Below are 22489 nucleotides of genomic sequence, written 5' to 3' on the forward strand. Positions count from 1 at the left end.
TCCAAAGTTTTTCTGACTTTGACCCTTTGGTGAAATATTTTTATTCTGATGGAAGTAGTTTCTTTTAGGATGACCCCCACCCTCTCCCATGGAACATGAACAGTTAAAGCATAAGAATAACATGTTATGGACTTTACATTCACCAGATCTTGGCCACACTATCAATAAAACCATTATTGAGGAAATATTTTTTGAAGAACAGTGTTAATTCCTGCAATATTATTCCAGACACTTCCTGAATTTTTGCCAAGAAAAATGCTAAGAACAGCTTTTCTGGCATCTTATATGAAACGAATGTGTTGGTTCATCCTCGAATTTCTACCATCAAGTCTGACACACACAATTCCCCTGTATCAGTTTCTTGCAAATATACTGTTTTTGGATTAAATCAAGCAAACGAGATGTTTAATTAATGTGAAAACTTTAAGGAAATCTTTCAGTGATAAAGTATTCAGTAGCGAAGTGTTAAATATTTTGGCCAAATAGATCAGTATAACAGTCCCAAATCCTCCACGTGGGACTACAGCCAAGGTGTTGATCGACAACACAGCCCTTTTTCTTGTTATCTCATAACTTTCCTGCATGGATGAGAAGTAACAAATCTGCTCCATATGTGAAGAAACCCATCACCCAGCCAGAACTGACTCAAGTGCTCTAATTGGCTGATGCTCAGTGTGTGGTTTTGTCCACGGTACTTCCTCTTCCCGTCAATTTTTACCTCTCTGCAGTTTCAACATGAAGATCATTCTGCAGTTAAACTGCTGTACAGCTGTGCATGATTTTTTTTTCCTCTGTGCTGTTTGACATTTTAGATAACATGCTCATTTTTGTTATCAGTTGGCATTGTATCAGTTTTATAAGTGCATACTTCATTGTCTGATGATGTTTCACATGAGTAGGTTCATTAAAAAGGAATGGGGTAGTTAGAATTAAGAAGTCAAAGCTCTTTTTGATTTTACTCATATTTACCTTGCAGGCTGTAGGGGCAGACTTATTTCTTACTAGAAGCTGTATACAGGGTCACCTAGGTTACCCAGCCCACCAGGGGGTCTTAATTATTTTTAATTAATACATATGCAAAGACAATAATAATAGTAATATCCTGATCTCATGTGTTGGCAATGTTTTTAATAGTCACAGTGTGAAAAGAGTGGAAACTATTTTTTTTTGCATGAATTACATTTGCAGTATATTTAACTGGGCAGAAAAAATGCTTGTCAATGTAACTGAATTTTTCAAAATAAGGTTAGCGTTTAAGCAGCTAGCAAGTATATAAGGTTCGCTAGTATCCTGTATTTTGTTCATTACCTACATCAGTAGGTAATGAACAAACGTTCTGGTGGTCTAGCTGGTGGTCTAGTGGTTAGGATGCGGCGCTTTCACCGCTGAGGCCCGGGTTCGATCCCCGGTCAGGGAACCAACCCCAGCCACTCTTAGTGCCGGTCCCAAGCCCGGATAAATATGGAGGGTTGCGTTAGGAAGGGCATCTAGCGTAAAAACATGTGCCAAATCAAACATGCGGATGATCCGCTGTGGCGACCCCTAATGGGAGAAGCCGAAAGAAAGTTACCTACATCGGTGCCTGACTTTATACTAACACCCTTGTGGCTGATGAACACAAATCTCCACAAACACTCCAAAGATTTATGAAGGTTATTACAAAAGCAAATGGGGAGAAATCATATGGTCAGGTGTCCACATATCTTTGTCCATGTAGTGTTGGAGGTTAGAAGAACACATTTATCTTGGACAACTTCGAATACTTTAGGCTATACTTCAAATTCTCCACTGGAATTAAGAGGCTCGAACCTGCTCCAGCATGTCCCTGTGCAAAAACAGTGGAAGAACTAGACTGGCCTGCACAGAGTCCTGACCTCAACTCCAATGAATACATTTGGGATGAATTGGAGTATTAACTGTACCTGAGGTCTCCTCTCCCAACATCAGTGCCCAACCACATTAATGCTCTTGTAGCTGCAATCACTTACATCCACATTCCAAAATCTTGTGGAAAGTCTTTACAAAAGTGTAAAGGTTATTTAATTGACTCTATAATAACAGCATAAAGGGAAGGAGGGGCTGAATCTGAAATAGCATGTTCAACATCCAAATAACTACCATGAGTGTTATGGTTAGGCATCCACAACCCTTTGGCCATTTAATTTAATATGGTTGGGGAAGGAGTGGGCCTGAAACAGCCTAGGGTACGGTGTAATAAATTACAGTACATACTTCACATTTGAAGGTGTGCTCAGTGATTAAGTAAAATTTTTTATGTAGATGTTTTTACAATACTGGAGTCAAAAGAGCAAAATGTTTAGCTAAATAGACATAGGTAGACATAAGGGACAGTTTCTCTTCCCCCGTGTGGCCCTACTTTATAACGGACAACTGTTATTGCTGAGAACGATATTCGAGTAACATTTATTCTAAATTGTTCAACATCTAAAAGTTGATTACTTTGATTTTTGAGTTGATTTTACTTATTTTTGTTCGAAGAAATATTGACAGACTGGATATGAATTCAATCTTGTCATGTGATCATGTTACAGTGTAGTATTCATAGAAAACACATTATAAACCAGTAATGCAGTGAGGAGACCTTGTGATCTGATGTCATTAATTTCTACTAAGAGATTTGTGCCTGTTCTATAAATAAATCTTCTTCTACCTGCTATTTAATTTGCTGAACTGGATCCATTTGTTTTTAGATGACTTGTAAGTGAAATCGTACTTCACTAGTAACATTTTGTCATGAGTTGCTCTGATTAGATCCTTGATCCTGAACCCTGATCTGCGTCATCTTCTTAGCATATTGAAGGAGCCGGGACAGAAACGGCACCGTGCGTTACATACAGACGAAGAGGACACACAAAGGACATCCAACAAGATGAATCATCAGAGCCTGATTCTCACTTTACAGCAGCGTCAGGCAGGAATACATTTGCAGTTGCCATAAATGTTTGGCAGATCTGCAGTAAATTGAGGTTGTAAATCATACAAAAGCCCAAGTGCCACATTCGAAATGAACACATATGAAGAAAACTGAGGAATTATGGCGGTTCACCTGCTGCTTTGTGCGAAATCAAATCTAACAGTGATTTACAAGACATTGTTGACACACTTGTGCAGTTTGAGGAATACATAAACGATGAAGCTCTTATATTGGATGAGAGGGTGGAAATCTAATATATCGCGAGTGGTCGTATCGAAAGCATAATAAGAACGATGTAAGGCAAATTCCACATGCAAACTGAAACCAGATTAGTAGCTGCATTAGATTTTTTTTATGTTTAAAATTTCAGTGCACTACTGGCGGTTTCATAAAAATAGCAAATAAAATTTTTTTTTTAAAAAAGATGACGTGTCATTTTTGTAATTCTTGGACAACGTGTGATCAAGATACTGTTTTTTTGGCAAGTGACTATATCATATATGCACCTTCAGAATTACACCTGATAACATTACAGATGTGTCAGTAGTTTTTCACGTACGGTTTGAACGGAACAGGTACTAATGCATTGTATGTGATGGTGGACATTATGCAGGACTTCTCGAGTAATCTTTAATGGCACTCTGACTAATCTAAAAGCAGACTTTTGGTCTCTACTTGGACAGATGTTGCTGCCAAAAGTCATTTCACTGATTACATTATTTATCTTCCCAGATCCATCCTCTGCTTGTTTTGAACAGTCCTCTGGGTGATGTGACATGATTCATTTTGATTATGTTATTTTCCCCTCAAAAAGCTCAAAATTAATAGGATGAAAAATATGATGACAAATCATCAGTTTACTTCAGATTTACTAGTCATTTTTAACATAGGGAAAAAAACCAACCAATCGTCAGCATTTATAGATGGATAGTGACTCATCAAATCAGTTGATCATTTCATAACTAAACTTCTAAAGAAATCAGTGAGTAAAGAGAGCCATCTAGAGGTTACTGTTGCCACATTTAAACATCTTTTGCAGAATATATTATTCTAAAATGGTAGCGCTAATGAAATGAATCCTTCTTGACTGACTGAATAGAGGATTCGAGTCTCATCTATGAAATAAATAACTGTCCAATCATAAAAATGGACCATTACAGATGTATCGAAGGGGAAAATCATAATGAGATATGCTAAAATGTTAGACTTGCACAAGAAAAATTCACAAATGGTTGATAAACAAATAATTCTGGTTCAAATGTATTATTTGCACTGGAAACATAATTGAAAAAGCATTAAGGCTGCATTCATATTATAATTTTGGTGTGACAGAATATGGATTTTAGTAAGGGCTTTTTTCCATGTTTCACAGCTATTAATATTTTGTTTTAATATTTTGTTCTTTTTTCGGCTTCTCCCATTAGGGGTCGCCACAGTGGATCATCCTTCTCCAAAAACACCTGTCCTCTACATCTGCCTTTTTCAAACCAACTACCTGCATGTCTTCCCTCACCACATCCATAAACCTCCTCCTTGGCCTGTTTTTCCTCTTTCCTGGTGGCTCCATTCTCAGCATTCTCCTACCGATATACCTCATGTCCCTCCTCTGCACATGTCTAAACCATCTAAATCTCGCCTCCCTCACCTTGTCTCTAAAACATCCTACATGCGCTGTCCCTCTAATAAACTCATTTCTAATCCTGTCCATCGTCGTCACTCCCAACGAAAACCTTAACATCTTCAGCTCTGCTACCTCCAGCTCCAACTCCTGTCTTTTACTCAATGCCACTGTCTCTAATCCATACAACATCGCAGGTCTCACCACAGTCATATAAACTTTCTCTTTCACTCTTGAAGATACCCTTTCCATCACTCGTGCCACGCTTCTCCACCCACTCCACCCTGCTGCACACTTTTTTCACTTCTCTAACACACTCTCCATTACTTTGCACTGTTGACTCCAGGTACCTAAACTCCTCCACCTTTGCCACCTCTTCTCCCTGCAACCGCACCACTCCACTGCCCTCCCTCTCATTCACACACATGTACTCTTTCTTACTCCCACTTACTTTCATTCCCCTTCTCTCCAGCATGTACCTCCACCTCTCCAGGCTCTTCTCAACCTGCTCCCTACTCTCACAACAAATCACAATATTATCCGCAAACATCATAGTCCACGGAACCTCCTGTCTGACCTGATCCGTCGACCTGTCCATCACCACTGCAAACAGGAAAGGGCTCAGAGCTGATCCTTGATGCAGTCCTTCCTCCACCTTGAACCAGTCTGTCGTTCCTACTGCACACTTCACTGCTGTCACACTGTCCTCATACATGTCCTGCACCACCTCACATACTTCTCTGACACACCTGACTTCCTCATACAATACAACAACTCCTCTCTCTACACTCTGTCGTACGCTTTCTCTAAATCCACAAACACACAATGCAACTCCTTCTGACCTTCTTTATACTTCTTTATCAACATTCTCAAAGCAAATAATGCGTCTGTGGTGCTCTTCCTCGGCATGAAACCATACTGTTGCTCACAGAAGTTCACCTCTTCTCTCAGCCTGGCTTCCACTACTCTTTCCCATAACTTCATGGTGTGACATATCAAATGTTTAAACTTGGGAAATGTACCATTTCAAGGGAAAAAGTTCCTTTTGAATTTGATGGCTGCAATATGACTCAAAAAAAGTTGGGAAGGGGCAACCAAAGTGAAAAAAAAGTTATTTAAATTAAACAGTGGGGAAAACATTTTCTCTCAGAAGTAAAGATGGACAGTGCTTTACCAATCTGTGAAAGACTGTCTACAAAATGTGGAATAATTTCAGAATAAAATTCCAAAACATTTAAATATCTTATCATTTACAGTACATCATATCATCAAAAGTTTAAAATAATCTCAAAAAATCTCTGTAAACAAGGGACAGTTTTCCACTTCTGAAGTGGAAAACTGTTCTGTGATTGGATGAATTGAAAATGTCATCTCTTTTTGGAAACCATGGAAACTATATCCTCCATATTAAAGAGGATAGGGATCATGTGGCTTGTTGTCAGAGCTCAGTTCAAAAATCCACATCGCTGACGGTATGGGAGTGCATTAATGCTTGGAATGAGCAACTTGCACATTAAAAAAGCTAGATCAATGCTGAACAGTATATACAGGGTTTAGAGCAACACATGCTTCCATCCAGTAAATGTCTTTTTTAGGTAAGAGCAGGAGCTTCCGTTCTTACTTATCATTTTCCTGTCATTTTTAATCAGAAAGTCAACAAAGAGAAAGTGGGTTGTTACAGGTTTTAGAGTAAGAAATGCTTCCATTTAGAAAACATCTTTTTCAGTGAAGGCCATTCATACTGTATTTGAGCAAGACAATGCTAATTGCATACTTCAATTACAATAGAATAACTTCATAGTATAAGAGTCCTAGTGCTGAATTGGCATGTGTGCAGTTCACCATTTGAAAACATTTGGCACATCATGAAACAAAAATACAACAAAGGACACCCAGAACTGTTGACCAGCTCGAACACATTTGGGACAACATTCCTCTCCTTTGCATGGTTAAACAACATACAGCTGTTGTCATTTAGGGTACACTCACTTTTGTTGCCAGCTATTTTGACAATAATGGCTGTATGTTGAGTTATTTTTAGAGGACAGTAAATCTATACTGCTATTCTAGCTGCACACTGACTACTCTAAAATATATCCAAGTTTTATTTTTTATTTGTGTCTACACTAAAGCTGCCATTTTATCACATTAGACCTTGATTTTAGCATTAAACTGACATTTGAGATTAGCTCAAATGGTTACTCTTTGGCTGTAGTTCTTGTAACAGGAGGGCAAAGGTCACTCACTGTAAACTGAAAGAAGAAACAGTCATTACAAGAAAAGTGGGTAAAATGAATGCAGAGTGAGAGATTACCAGGTCAGCAAACTCCTCCCTGAAAAAAAAAACACACTACGGTTTATATATAATAGGGAAATTAAGCAGAACTGAAACTTTACTGTTCTCTTTTTTCAGAAAGTAGGTTACAATGAGACTCTTCAAGGTCAGGAAGACAATGTTGAATTTGACAACATAATAAATCATAATACAACAAAAACAACTAAATATTTTATTGATAAAGACTTTGTTATTGCTGTAGTTACATAAAAATGCAAGTAAATTAATGTTATTTATTCTAAAAAAAAAATTAAAAATTAAATAAAACATGCCTTTTCTGTTTCAGCACTGTTATTTTAAGACAAATGCATATGCCAAAATTAAGTTCCATTAAAATCAATCCTTGTTCTCTTCAGGACTTCAACCCAGGGGTCATTCAAGAAAATGGTCCTCAGAATTTCCAGTACTGAATTCTTAAAAAAAATAAAAGGTTTGCCTACAGAAGACATGAAGTAATTAAAGATGAAGGTCATTGAAATTAAGAAATGAAAGGTAAACATGATGGTATGACTATTTATTAATTAAATTGTTTTAATTGGTGCAACTAATTAGTTTCACTAAATAATACTAATTAATTAAATAGTAATTAATTGTCCTTTTGGCAAATTTAACCTTAGATCGCTGCTGAGTTCACTAAAATCATCAGTGTCACACAAACTCTGGCACTTATGTCAAAACTGGATGGTTACAGAAACAAACTGGCCAGGAGTACCAGGTCTGTGACATATTTATAATGCTTGTGAATAATTTTAGTTAATGTGATGTCATTGTCTCTACTCAGTGTGTCTACTCTTCTACAAAATGATATCATTTCAACTTGCATTCTCAGAGCACTTTCTGTGTATCTTAATGAAGACTATGAAAACCTAATGAAGAAATGTGCAGTACTGAAAGTGTTCTTAGGCATTCTTTTGTGAATATTTAAATGAAAGAATACTCCCTAAAATCTCTAGACAATACATTACAGTGCTCAAATACAGTATGGGCAAAATTCACATACTATAGATACACTAGGTATATTTAACTCGAAAACTCGAAAATGAATAGTTTAAGGTGCAGTTGCAGAAGCATCAGTTGTGTTTATCAATGCTGGGAACTTGAAATCTAGTGTGATATATCAGGTTATTAATTATTTCTGGATGTACTGCTAAGTGATGTAAAATTTCCAACCTGCATTTGTTAATGCAATTAAAATGGCTGAACAGTGTTACTGTTTTTATGCTTCGTAGGACTCCGACTTTGAAAATGCAGAGTCGTGGCTACTACAGTCACTGGAATTTACATCATCAGACCTGAAAATGCAGAAGCCTGTGACCCACCATCGGAAGTTGGTCTCATTGTTGAGGGAGTGAACGTTTTTCAAATTCTTGGCAATGTAACCAAGGCTTGTGTTCTTCTTTTGGGAGCCTTGAATCCTGTGACATTTAATTTGTGTTTTTGGTTTTAATACTTTACCATCTTGAATGTTACCATTGTTAATTACCAAAATTTAAAATTTGCAGCTTTTTGGGGTATGCTGCCAATCTTGACCGACTGATGTTTTATTGTTTTTAAAACTGTGAATTTTAAATTGTTCATGGTTGTACAGAAGAGTTGTAGTTAAAAAACTAGAGCACAGTTTTAATGTTACCTTTAATAATGGTTTAAAAGATCTGAAATAACATAAATGGAGTTCTGCAGCATTTCTGGCCATTTTGCTTAATTTCAACTGCCATTCCATTCATTGAATGTATTATTTTTCTAAGTAAAATTACAACTTTTTCTTGAAGTAGGTTGCATTTTGGAAGATCTTGTGAAGTTTATTATTAAACACAGTCTTGGACAAATTACACAAAGCAGGCACTTGAGTAAAAGTAGAGATACCGTAGGTAAAATATGACTCCAGTAAATGTTAAAATGCTCCCTTTAAACTTTCACTTGAGTAAAAGTACAAAAGTATTTGCCTTTAAATGTATTTAAGTATCCAAGTATTCTGATTTATTACGGCTATAATGTTCCTATTATCATTTTTAGCACAAGACTCTCAATCAACTCAGTTTATGTGAAAAGACTCTAATGTTACTCTCAGCACACAAATCTATTAATAGAATGATATTAATGAGTTAAACACTGATTGATATCTAATAAATTATCATGAGGGCAAAACCTATTTTTCAAATACTTTTGCTTCAAAAAAAATTTATTTATTCCTTTTAAAATGTTCTGCTTTTTGTTGAACTGATGCTGAACTGTATGTTGGTGATAAGTAGATGCCACCAAGCCGGGTTTTAGCTTAAATGATGCTCTTGGTGAATCACGCCATGACCCAACATCTCCCCATTGATTAGTTACAGCTTTGAAAAGCTCCTCTCTGCTTTAGCTACCGTCATTGGATGAATAAGACATATTCTCAGAGCAGTCGACAAATCTGGAGACATTTCTGAGAAATCCATTTTATGTATAAATATTTTATGTATAAATATCCCCCATTTATTGCATAATTAAATTCATATCATTTTGTACAATTGATCAAACTCAAAACCAAAAACCATAAAACTCCTTAGCTAATTGAAGCCATAAAATACATACAACATCTATATCCGTATAATATATGCAAATGAGCAGTAATAAATAAATAAATAAATATATAAAAATTATGATCGATTTTTTTGGACACCCCATGCCACTCCTCAGCAAGATCTGAAAATGCGACCTGGTCAGCTGCCCAAATTTGCCACTGTCAAGCGGCAATCAAAACAAGTTTAAAACAGGGCGCACGCTCTACCCTGATTGGTGGATTGCTGCATGTTTGACCATTTACGTTTTTATTCACTCACAAAAAAAAATAAACAACTAATTTTGCAAAATGTAGTTAAGTAAAAAAGTTAGATATTTGACCTTGAAATGTAGTGAAGTTAAAGTAAAAGTCTCCCCAAACAGAAATACATAGAAACTATTTAAGAACAGTAACTAATTATATTGACTTCATTGTCCATCACTGATTAAACAGAATGATGTTGTTGTAGTTTAATTGTTTCTAAAGACATGTGAAATTTAAGTTCTTTCATAGTTTTTTGGCAGTTGAATAATTACAAGACCTTGCAAAAAAATAAATATGTTCACCTTATGTATTAAAAGATCATAAAAGTAACATTATCAAGTAACATGTATGAATAAATGAAACATAAAAGTAACAGATCGTAAAGGGTTTTATTTATTGAAAGAAATTGTCAAATGTTCCTGAATTTCTTTTGTTTATACAATTAAATAGAAACTATGCAACATACTTGCATAGAACTACTTGACATTTTTCCAGCATATCATTTATTGAGTGTTTTTTCTCTTTTAAAAAGAAAACATTACTTAAATATCTTGGCTTGTTCAAAGTAAAGATTATCTCTCAGCAATGGTGACAGTGTTTCCATTTCTGAAATAGTTCTCAATCTCCTCTAACGTTTTTCCTTTCGTTTCAGGCACACACTTGGCAGTGAAAATGATGTTCAATACACAGATAGCAGAGAAGAACAGAAATGGAACGTAGAGTCCGAATGCTTCCTGGGAGAGGGAAGGAAAAAATAATAATTTATACTAGAAGGCGCATGCTATGACACATTGTGTAACAGACTGAACAATGATCTTTTCTTAACACGTATAATTAAAATGAATAGTTTTCCGTGCTTGCTTTATTGAGCTTAATGACAAATTTACCACTGCCTGCATGAAGAACTGTGTCAGCAGAAAAGCTGTGACATAACTGGCCACCACACAGACGCCTGAAACAATGCCACGCACTTTCACTGGCAGGATCTCTGACATCAACAGCCATGTGATAGGACCCCAGCCTACAGCATAACCTGCTCAGAAGAAATACAATTAGAACTTCACTTACACCATGAACCTTGAATTCATGAATCTGATTGGCCAAGGTTAAAATGAATGCAAATGTTCTTTGACTTTGACTGTTGTTTCATTAGTTATTTACACACTGATCTCTAATGTGGACACTCAAAATTAACAGATTTTTTTTAACTAAATTGTTTAGATCAAGAGTCTCCAGTGTCAGTGCTTTGAAAAGTCAGATGTAAACCTGCAGAAGGGTCTACAGGGCACAGCTTTGCATTTCATGGTTTCTTGCTTTTGCTGAGAGGCTGTTGTTATTTGTTATTGATATTTTCTTCTCAAGGAATTCAAGGTTCTTTTTACTTGTCACATGTACATTGCAGCACGGTGAAATACTTTCTTTGCATATCCCAGTGTTGTTAGGAAACTGAGGTCAGAAGGCAGAGTCAGCCATAATACAGCACAGAGGGATAAGACACCTGTTCAAGGGCTCAAAAGTGACAACTTGGCAATGCTGGGATTTAAACCCAGAGCCTTAACCACCGAGCTAGCACTTCCCCATACTGTTTAAGTAGCATGTGACCTCCTACAGAATTTTTTTCCCACACATAGTTTATATATTAGCGTTATCCAAGTATATTGGTGGTCACCAATAGATCAGTTAAGACACTTAACGTTCATATTAAAAATTTGAATGGAAAGTGGTGGCTCAGTGGTTAAGATGTTGAACTTCTGATTAGAAGGTTGTGAGTTCATATCCCAGCACCAACCAGTTGCTATTGTTGGTCCCAAGAGCAAGGCCGCCTCAACCGACTGTTCAAATAAGTCTAAGTAGCTCTGGATAAGTCCGTTTGCCAAATGCTTTAAATGTAACATGGTTGTTGCCTGATTTTGTGGTATCTTCATCCATTTTGCAAACTGTCTGCACAGTTTACTCAGAAAAAAAGTCCTTAGAAACCACAATTCTATATGTGGAAGCTCCTTATTTCTGAGAGAGGTCTGATGAGTTGATAGGAAGTCTAAAAACACTAATTGAAAAAAGGCATGATAAACAGAAAACCATCTCAAAGCACCTTCAGAACAGGAATCTGTAGCTATAGTGAAAACAAGTTCAACAAAGCTATTTAAACTATATTTAAATTGTTGTGGTATTAAAGAAATGTCACACTCCGGTTGTGTTTATTTGATTATATACAAACCCTTGATTGTGGGTTTTATGGTCAGGCTGTGGTGTAACATTTCATTTCTGTTGGGAAACTCACCTAGAACTGTAAAAATGATGCTCATGAGAGGGATAAGTGTGCCAGAGCTTAACTCAAAGCCACTCATGGCACCGAATGGCTCTTTTGCAGACAAGGCTTCACCGGTTACATTCCTATTGCATGGTGTTTTGTGGGTATATACTCCCAGTACCATCATGGACAGATACATTATAAATGCTGAAAAGGTATAGTGAATATGTTATTATTTGGATTATTATAAGTATTTTGATTACAGTGATGTTTTGACTGGTTCACGCAAACCTGATGCATGGAGCAGAGATTTCCTGCCAGTTTTGTCCATTATACAGGCTGCAATCAGAACAGGGAACAATCTAACAAAACCCACTATGGCTGCATCAACCTTGGGTTCCTTGAATAGTATTGGGAAAATATAACAACAAGACATTAGCTCAGTGGGCAAATATTAATATAGACACAAGTGTCTTTTGTTTTAGTTGTTTTTGTATGTGACTCACCAGTGAAACTGCTGTTTTCTCAAAGATTGGCTCCATATAAATCAAGATGGGTGTAATACCTGTCATTTGCTGCAGGATTCTCATAAACACAGAGATCAAGATTGGTTTGAGGTAGAATGACTTCGTAAAATCCGAACAGCGCATTCCGCCCTGCTAAAACAGGATTACATTTTGTTAATTACCTGTTAACCCTAGGGGTATTCATCTAAAGCTCCCAGAAAATAAGAAATATATACTGCTTTATGAAGCATAAGTGTACGTCATCAACATTTATATTTTAATGATTCAATTAATTAAAATGAGCTTAAGCTATGGATAAATAAGCAGGGAAGTCTATGGAAAGAATATAGGAAAATCCTGAGCTCAGGATGAATCCAAAAACCCTGGAGCTGTAAGATGACATACTTCCTACAGTATGCAGTAGGTTTTACCATATAAATTATTGTTCATATATTATATATTAATAACTGTTAGTTTTTTACCTGGGAAATGACACTGTGTTTAATTCGCTGAAATTCACTTTCGTAGTCTGTATCAGGGCCTCTGAGCCATTGAAGTGCTCTTTTAGCCTCGTCATCTTTGTCTTTGGTAAGGAGGAAGCGTGGGGAGTTTGGCATGAAGCACAGGAGGAAGAGCATAATCAGACCAGGAACTTCTCCAGCTACAGCCAGCCACCGCCATGGCAAAACCAAGCCTGTTGTGCAAGAAAGGAAATTCCACTTAGATCCTGGACAGGCAAAGGTATCACAAAATGATGAGGGTAGTATTCATAATCCTGGTAGAGTCTTATTTTTAACACTTGCTCTACCAGATTGTGAACACTACAATGCCCAGAACATTATACTCATATGTAAGAAAATTCTGTACACCGAAATGCTAAAAAAAATACTAACCAAGAGCGTAGAGTACCAGACCTCCAATGACAGTCATGGTCTGAGAGCTGGATCCCAGGAATCCTCTAACACCTGGATGTGAAATCTCAGACACATAGACCTGCAACCATAGAGCACAATAGTTGTTCATTTAAAAACTCCCAATATACAATTTGTAAGGACCAAATGGAGAAGTTTATAGAATTATCTATTGTTTATATATGTTTTATAGATGCAATTAATAAGTGAATTGAATGCTTAGTTAAATATTGCAATATTTCTGAATGCATACTTTTGTTATGGAATTTGTTATGATGCTCCAATTTAATTTTGTATTGTTTATTATAATTTTTGTTTTGTTTTGTTTTGTTAAAAAAAAAAAAAGATACTGGATTTGGAATGTTTACGAGTTCTACATATATATAAACCATTTAGAAGTGGAAAATATTCCATTATTTCTGTTTTGTAACAGAAAGGTTCAGCATGGTATACAAGCCTCTGTGGAGCTGCTTGTATTTGCTAAGGAAGTATTTCAAAAGAAACAACACAAGAATCTGAGACTTGAATCACCATGAACAGAAGTGTACCTACAGGAATGGAGCTGGCTGTAATGCCGGCAGCGATGCCTGTGAACAATCTGCCCAGGAGAAGCCACAACCATCCCTTAGCTAGTGCCATCACGAAAAAGCCTGCCGTAGAGGGAATTACAGAAATCATGATGCTGTGTTTCCTTCCAATTTTATCATTCAACACCATGGCACTCAAGCCTCCTGCTATAGCGCCGATCGCAAAAACAGACTGTTCAACAAATAAAAAAGAAACAGAGTTAATTTTATTAGTATTTTATACATAGTATGCATGACATTTATTGTGCAGCCATAAGAGAGAAAATAAGTTACTGTATTAGACAGTGTCTTCTTTTTACATTTAATGTGTATTGCATCTAGAATCATTTCCAACAGTTTTTAGAACTGCTCTTACCCCAAACCAGGAAATCTGACCAACATTCATGTGAAGATTAGGATCATCATCTATCTGAAGCTGTGGGATAGCAGCCGAGGGAAATACCATGGCGTATCCAAAAATAAAACTGCCCAAAACAGCTGAAAAGGCTGCAAGATAGAGCCGGCCATTTCTAAGAAAAAAGATTTACAGCATAAATTAAAATCCACACACAGAGTGTCATCTGCAATTCCACAGGATATCTGAGCTATAACATAGAAAAGTGCTGAATAAAATAAATCACACAATGTGAAAAGTCACAGATGGAGCATCTAGTACAAACTCAAATCTAGATTTTTCAGGACTTTCAGGCAACACAATACACTGCAGTGACACAGTATGCAGATCTATAGAAAGTTCATAATATTAGCAAAGAGCATTATGCTCTTATACACAAAAAAGTAAATACTAAAAACTATAAATTTACAGGTAACTGATTTTTCACCTAACATGTAGCACCCATCAACCTTATGTGGTGGAAATTTAATTTTTCAATAATTTGGCTCTCTTCTGTTTTTAAAATGATTTAATGGAGATCATTGATTAAGATAATCTCAGAAAACAGAACAATGAATATAGGCTCAGTTTACATTGATACATTTGAGCCCATGGATAAAAATGTTATTGAAGTGGAATAATACCACTCCAAATTCACATGCAACTTTGCTACCTAAAATGGCATGGATATGTACAGGTTCTAACCAGAAACAAGAAAGAACACTGTGAGAACTGCAAACCGCAGGTTCAGAAAGTCATCTCTTGGACTACTTCTGTGCAGAAACACTTCCTCAGCATGACACACTTTCTAGTGCTTTTTCTATGTCAAATGCCAACATCCTATCCGAAACCTTTCAGCTCACAGTTTGCTTGTCGTTTAAAAGAAACCCATCATTTTGCACATGGAAAGAAAGCATTACAAATAAAATATTTTAAAACTCTAAAAAAAGACAATAAAATAAGGTACAAGACTTATCACGCCAGTTCTGCTCCATACATAATTCAATTTATAGTACAGGTCATCACAAGCCTCAAGATACACAGGGTCACAGGGTAATTGAGCTTGATCACAAGGAACTCAGGATATAGGGTGGGTGATACAATTCCAACTCATCACACAAACAGTGCATCTAGAAATTCTAATCAGCCCATAGTACATGTCTTCGGACTGGTGGAGGAAGCTGGAGTACCCAATGGAAACCCCCAAAACACAGGAAGAACTTTCATATTTCACACACACAAATCAGGGGTGGGATTAAAACCTCCACCACCATAAGCCTGAAGGTGCAAGACAACAGTGCAAACCACAAAGTCAGCACTTGACTTGTTAAACTAAAAAAAAGTGGTACCACTTAATCTGTATTTCTATATGTCTATATATTATATATTTGTGCTTTCTGACTTCCTATTAAAAAATAGCCTCGATTTTATTTTTGTTCAATCTTTAGCATTGTATTTATTTTAATGTATTTATTGTATATAGCCAGAAAGCTCTCAGCATGCAGAAATAACACCTACATATATTTTTTTAAATTCCATATTTTCAAATGCCTTGAATTACACTGTAATATAAATATATGTAGAATAAATAAAAAAAACTACTCAAAACAAAGTATAATACACATTTAGGAAAAATACTCAGGATTATAAATACACAGGCAGTTAAATACACATTGAACGAGAACAATACCATGATAAATACTCTAAATACGCAAAATACAAACACAAAAATACTGTCAATAAAGGTTATTTCCACACATAAATAGAGGCACCAAGTTTGACAAATAATACAAGTAAATTCAAATGTACTGCCCACGAACACCTGATCCCTCCAGTTGTTGCATACCAATAGAAAAATGTAATTATAACAAACTGATGGAACGGAATCCAAATTGATTACTTCTCACTAAAACTGATTAATGTTCACACTCCCAAACCAACCAACCACATTAATTAGAGACCCAAAAAGAGTGAACCACAACATTAACAAAACACTTGATCTTTAAAAAAACTTTTCTTAAAACCAAGACAAAACTAAAAAATATCAAAAACAATTCAATTCAGTTTCATGGTAAATTCTAAAGCAATTTTTTCAAGTGAGCAATGAATTTCACTTGAAGAGGATGTCAAATATACACATTGGGTTTTATCCACAAATTTAAACCAGAACAGCATAACTGCTTTAAATGCAGGTCTAAATGCAGTAAAGTTCTGATTAAAACTATCAAATATTCATCCTATTTACTGAACACTTTTTTCCCAGAGATCCAAACACTACACTGCAACCTACATACAGTAAGTGGTTACAAAGAAAAGAGGTAGAAGAGAGAGAGAGAGAGAGAGAGAGAGAGAGAGAGAGAGAGAGAGAGATACCAGCCAATAGCATAAAAATACAACAAAAAAACTTTAAAAACAGTGTATATCTGGACTGTGCACATGATAGAATAAACAAATGCAAACAATAGTCTAAAACCAGTAAAAACAGAATTTTCACTATTATCAAATATGCGTAAAATATAAACATTTTGGAAATAGTAATATATATTGAACTAGACAGAATATCTATTTATATATATAGATATATACCTTATTTGGTTGTTTTGCAGTAATGGAGTAGTTTCTGTTGCCATTGCGTCCTGTGTGCCCTCAATCTCTGACTTTCAGTCTACATGGCAGCTTCATGGTATAGAATAATCTAAAGTGAAACCGAGACTATACATGCATCTGACATCATGTACTGTATACAGACAAAAGAGTGGGTGGAAGTGAGAAAATACTGAGAAAATCGCACGCTTTTAACGTTAATGACTGCTGATTGTTTAAGAGGTTTAAGAGGCACGCTTGACGTCTCCAAGTGTGTTCAAAATACTGTATACACACATCTCTCTTCACGAATGTGGCATTAAAAAATGTCATCATTCAGAGGTAAAAGCTTTATATAAAAGAAGATTACGTGGTTAAAATAATCATATAAGTGCCCCTTTAATTGGTTGGCTATTAAAGTCTGTTTTTTGTTTTAACTATTGTTTCAAACTACAGACGCTCCCCACCTTACAAATGAGTACTGTGTTCGTTATTGACTACGCATATCTCCTAATGATGTAAGAGCTATAAATACTATCATATAAACAATAAAATATACTAAAATAAATCGAAATAATTGAAATACTGTATACAATATTTTGTTTTAAGTAATAAAAAAATATAATAAAAAATAAATAAATCATTTAAAAAAATCCAATGTCCAGTGCGCATCATGTAGACTTGTTGGGGTCGACGACTACCTCAGCTGAGCAGTTCAGGCTGAGGGCCTTGTTTAAGGTCCCAATGGTGCCTTGGAGCTTGGTGGTGTTGGCGATTTGGACTCACAACCTTCTGATCACAAGTCCAACATCTTAACCATGGCGCTACCCCTTATCAGTGTCTGTGATATTTCTCCCTCATCTTTCTTGTCTCTTTCTCATTACTGTATGTAATGTCTATACACAGTTATAAGTTTGCTTCAGAGAGATCTACTCTGAAATAATAATAAGGCCCAGACAGCATCTGCTCCAGGTTCCTTAAGACCTGTGCAGACCAGCTGTGCGGCATATTGCACATGTTTGGTCTGAGCCTAAAGCTAGGAAGAGTGCCACAGCTGTGGAAGACATCCTGTGTGGTACCTGTACCGAAGACTTTGGGGACTACAGACCAGTAGCACTGACCTTGCATCCGATGAAGACATTGAAGAGGCTGGTGATTACTCATCTCCGACCTCTGGTGAGCCCATCAATGGATCCACTTCAGTTTGCCTACCAGCCTGGCATTGGCGTGGAAGACACTAAGAAGATATTCCTCCTAAATAGGGTTTTTTAACACCTGGAAAAGACTGGAAGTACAGTGAGAATCATGTTTTTTTACTTTTCTAGTGCTTTTAACACCATCCAATCTGTGCTCCTGAGGGGTAAGCTGGTGTAGATGGGAGTGGACCATCATCTGTCTACCTAAATACTGGACTACCTCACAGACGGACCATAGTATGTGAGGACTCGTGACTGTGAGTCTGAAATGCTTGTCCGCAACACTGGAGCCCCGCAGGGAACGGTTCTGCCTTCGTTCCTCTTCACCATCTACACTGCAGACTTCATGTTCAGGTCAGCAACCTGTCACCTGCAGAAGTTCTCTGATGATGATGACAGGGAGTACAAAAGACTGATCCAGAACTATGCGTACTGGTGCCAATAGAGCTGCCTTCATATAAACGCAGGGAAGATCAAAGAATTGGTGGTGGATTTCCGTAGGCACAAAAAAACTTAATTATCATCAGTGAACATTCAGGAAAAGGTCATTGTGAGAGTGCACTCTTACAAATACCTGGGTGTTCATCTGAACAGCAAACTGGACTGGACAGATAATACTTAAGCAATTTGCAAGAAAGGACAGAGCAGACTGTTTCCGCTGAGAAGACAATATGCAATATTACCTATGTGCAATATGTTTGAAAGTGTAAATACTTTTTTGGTGGTCTCTTTTTCTTTTGTATTTATACACTATGATGTATATGCTTGTATTATGTCTCTACTTTTATATATTTGCACATTTCTTTTCTTTGCTGCTGTAACACAGAAATTTCCCCACTGTGGGATGAATAAAGGTATATCTGATCTTATCTGATCTTATTTGATCTTATCTTATCTTATCTTATCTTATCTTATCTAAATAATAATAATAATAATAATAATAATAATAATAATAATCTTGATCTTATATAGCGCCTTTAAAAGTTGCATCTCAAAGCGCTTTTCAAGATAGGAATTAAAAAAATAACTAAATAAGAAGAAGAAGAATTAGATTTCAAAACCACAACAAGAAAAGCATTACAGTAATTATGAAAAAATAAGAATACTGATCAATTTTTCAGCAACTAAAAAAGATGAGATGGGGCACAGTCTTGCAATATTTCTGTTGAATTTTCTGAAAATGGATGTGTTACTGTATTCTGGAAATCAGAGTCGAATGTAAAGTTTTGTCTCAAAAATCACCCCAAAATTCTTTAGTTTTGACTGATAATCCAAAACAGAGACCTCCACTTGTCTACTTTTCTAAATCTATCTTGGTGTGAACCCATTAACATTACGTAATATTGATAAAGAAATTCTAAGAAATCTAATGACATTCTAATAAGCAGTAGGTGAAGTACCCTAATGTTTTGAACAAATTTTGCTTTTAGTTTTACATTCCCAGACTTTTCCATATGCAGGCTTTACTTTTTGTAAATTCTGCACTTTTAAGAGAAACATGTAACATTTGTCCAAATAGAAAAAGGTTTCCTTAGTTAAACAAAAATAAAAGCTGTGAGTCTTTGAACATTCAATTGTATTGTTATGTAAACATTAAAATATATATATTTTTTAATAATGTGTTTTCATTATTTTTGTGTGTGTGTGTGTGTGTGTGTGTGTGTGTGTGTGTGTGTGTGTGTGTGTGTGTGTGTGAGAGAGAGAGAGAGAGAGAGAGAGAGAGACTGCATATGGAAATGCTAATCATCCTCCAGCACATGTATTTGGACTGGTGGAGGAAGTTGGAGTACCAAGGGGAAACCCCCAGAGCACAGGGAAACCCATCAAAATGTACTCTCTGGAGAAAAAAGTGCAATCCACTATGCCAGACCATGACTTTTTGAACTGAAAAAAATTGGTGATACTGTCTATGATCTATACTGGGATTTAATAGGAAATTGTTTTCAGGGTGCTTATACTGACCTATTATATCTATTATAAATCTGCTTTATAAACCCACTTTGTCTTATCTTCCAATAACATCACACATTGTCAGGTTTATTTTTTTACACAACTTTACGTATAACAACCACTGCTAGCAAACATCTAAATCCTATGAGTACATATTTCAGGCCTTTTTCATTTGGTTCTGCTTCATTTTTGTCCAGTGGCCCTCTGTGTAATTGAGTAGAAATCAGCTACCAACCCTTTTCTTCAGTCAATTGGAAAGGCTTTTACTGCAAAACCATAGATTTCAAATTTAAACTGCTATTTGAGATGGTTACTTTTATGCTATAGTTCCTGCACAAGTGAGCAGAGGTCATTCGCTACAAACTGAGAGAAGAAAGCAAGGTAAAAGAAAAGTGGATAATTGTAGTTGTGATAGGAAATAAAGCTTACTATGTCTGACATCCTCCAGTCTACAAGAAAACGTTACTGACTTTTTGTGAGGGTGCAAAAACCCTGAAATAGAATTGAAGCGAATATCATTGTCCTCTGTATATTTGTTCTCCATAATGTCACACAAAGATGGCAAGATGTTATTGTTAATCGCTGACCTTTTCTAGCATGTCAAAACAATAAAAACGTAGTTCCAGGTGGGTAAAACTGCCTATTATATTCAGAGCACTTCTACAGATATGACAACCGAGCTGCCCCCAGTGCTGAACAGGTCCTTCTCAGGCATAATTTCTGTAGCTATGTTAGATATAGTGCTCAGCTGGCAAACTATGTCTTATTAAAGCTTTAAAACCTTTTAAGCTATTGTTAACAATGGGTTAACAATAGGTTAGGGTACAGTACATGAACAATTCCCCTTGAAAAAGGAACCATCAAAAGGAGAGAGTCAAAACCTTGCAATTTTTTGTTACCTGCGAAGGGTCATAGAATGTAACCCCTGCGAGTATCAAGGTTGCACTGTGTGTGTGTGTATATATATATATATATATATATATATATATATATATATATATATATATATATATATATATATAAATAAAATATTATTTTAACAGAAGAACCTATGTAAGACAGGAAAGTGTAGAGATTTTAGCAGAATGCCGCACCCCCACAGTTAAACATGAGGTGGAAGCTAAATGGTCTGGGGTTGTTTCGGAGTACAGACAGTTGGAGACTTATATTAGTGAAATACTGATCCAACATAGCTACAGTTCCATACCATACAGTCATAGCATACAGTCAACACCATGTAATTCCATCTGGACTGCGAATAATTGGAACCAACATTTTTTTTTTTTTTTTTTACGCACATATTCATACTGACCAGTTTCTGTACAGGACTTTCGGTATGTGTACATGTGTACCAAATCCTTGTTTTATGTGCAGAACAGTTCAAATCTGAGTTTCCTCACAAACATAATAAGTAGCAGACAGCAAGTTTGTTTAATCTCCAGCTAATTTCACTGTTTCTACTCGATCCATACCGGAAACAATATTTGTACTGCGCAAATAAAGACTTGACTCTTCTATGAATGCAGTCTCTTTTGAACAGTGGATGCTGAAATATGTCTGTTACTTTAACAGCAAGAAGCATTTATGTAAATCAGTGGTTTCTGATGCTAATAAATCTAATATCTTATCCTATGCAGCAGAGGTAGCTCTTGGTCTTTCTTTCCTGTGACAGTCCTCAGGGAAGCCTTTTTCATCATAGCATTTGATGATACATATAGTTCTTATTGACTAACCCTTATTTCCTTGAATAATGATGGACTGCATTTACTCTTTATTTAACTGAGTGTTTTCTACCATAATATGGATTTGTACATCCATTAATCTTTTTGGATATGTCGAAACCTGTTTTCCACACCACAAATAAATCAATATTTGCCCATTCTTCTTTGCATAATAGTTTTGGGTTTTTGAGAAAGGTTTAGTCCTATCCAAAAGCTATTGTGTTGTTCTTTTGGCAGAATTTTTATGATTATCGTTGTGTTGGAAGGTAAGTTACATGCCCATCATCAACAGTCTAGAAGAGGGACGTAGGTTTTTCTCAAGTACATGAATATACATGGCACATTTATTTTCTCTTGAATCCTGACAAATTGCTCAGTCCCCACCCCTAGAACATAATAGTGCCACCACCATGCTTCACTGCATGTATGGTGTGCTTTGGGTGTTTTTTTTTGTCAAACATAGTATTAGGACATCAGATCAAAAGTTCAATTTTGGTCTCTTCAGACCAAAGCACCTTTTATCAGATGGCATCAGAGTCTTCTTGGTATGATTTAACATGACACTGAATACTGAGTTAGTTGTCACATGCACAGACCAACCAGACCCAGCCATAAAGCTTTGTAAGTCCTTCAATGTTTCCTTTGGCTTCTTGGTAGCTCCTATAATCAATGTCCTCCAGGCTCAGTTATCCAGTTTGGATGGATGACCTGACCTAGGAAATG

At 36.2% G+C, this 22489-nt stretch overlaps 1 protein-coding gene and 1 non-coding gene across 3 annotated transcripts; one reads left to right on the forward strand and one right to left on the reverse strand.

Annotated features, from left to right (window-relative positions):
- Positions 1–1343: 1343 nt before the first annotated feature.
- trnae-uuc lies at positions 1344–1417 on the forward strand. The gene has a single exon. It is a non-coding gene; the product is annotated as a tRNA-Glu (tRNA).
- An 8696-nt stretch (positions 1418–10113) lies between these two features.
- On the reverse strand, positions 10114–16998 carry LOC124400198 (solute carrier family 2, facilitated glucose transporter member 6-like). 2 transcript variants are annotated; one of them, XM_046871865.1, is made up of 10 exons: positions 16903–16998; positions 14299–14452; positions 13909–14115; positions 13339–13438; positions 12928–13139; positions 12446–12595; positions 12231–12339; positions 11970–12146; positions 10576–10721; positions 10114–10422 (listed from the first exon to the last, which is right to left on the reverse strand). In XM_046871865.1, exons 1-10 carry the CDS (start codon positions 16944–16946, stop codon positions 10261–10263), a joined length of 1461 nt encoding a protein of 486 aa, XP_046727821.1. In that variant the 5' UTR covers positions 16947–16998; the 3' UTR covers positions 10114–10260. The 2 variants fall into 2 exon arrangements, with proteins under 2 accessions (XP_046727821.1, XP_046727820.1); XM_046871864.1 differs by having other exon boundaries at positions 12446–12598.
- Between the last annotated feature and the right edge of the window lie 5491 nt (positions 16999–22489).

The sequence above is a fragment of the Silurus meridionalis genome, chromosome 17 (assembly GCF_014805685.1).
Source record: "Silurus meridionalis isolate SWU-2019-XX chromosome 17, ASM1480568v1, whole genome shotgun sequence".
Classification (NCBI taxonomy): domain Eukaryota; kingdom Metazoa; phylum Chordata; class Actinopteri; order Siluriformes; family Siluridae; genus Silurus; species Silurus meridionalis.

Coding starts and splice junctions, on each gene's coding strand:
- LOC124400198 (XM_046871864.1), bottom strand. CDS start 16,946: ATGGCAACAGAAACTACTCCATTACTGCAAAACAACCAAATAAG. Junction 12,147..12,230: donor ATCTCTGCTCCATGCATCAG/GTTTGCGTGAAC, acceptor ATACCTTTTCAG/CATTTATAATGTATCTGTCC. Junction 10,722..11,969: donor CATCATTTTTACAGTTCTAG/GTGAGTTTCCCA, acceptor TCTTCTGAGCAG/GTTATGCTGTAGGCTGGGGT.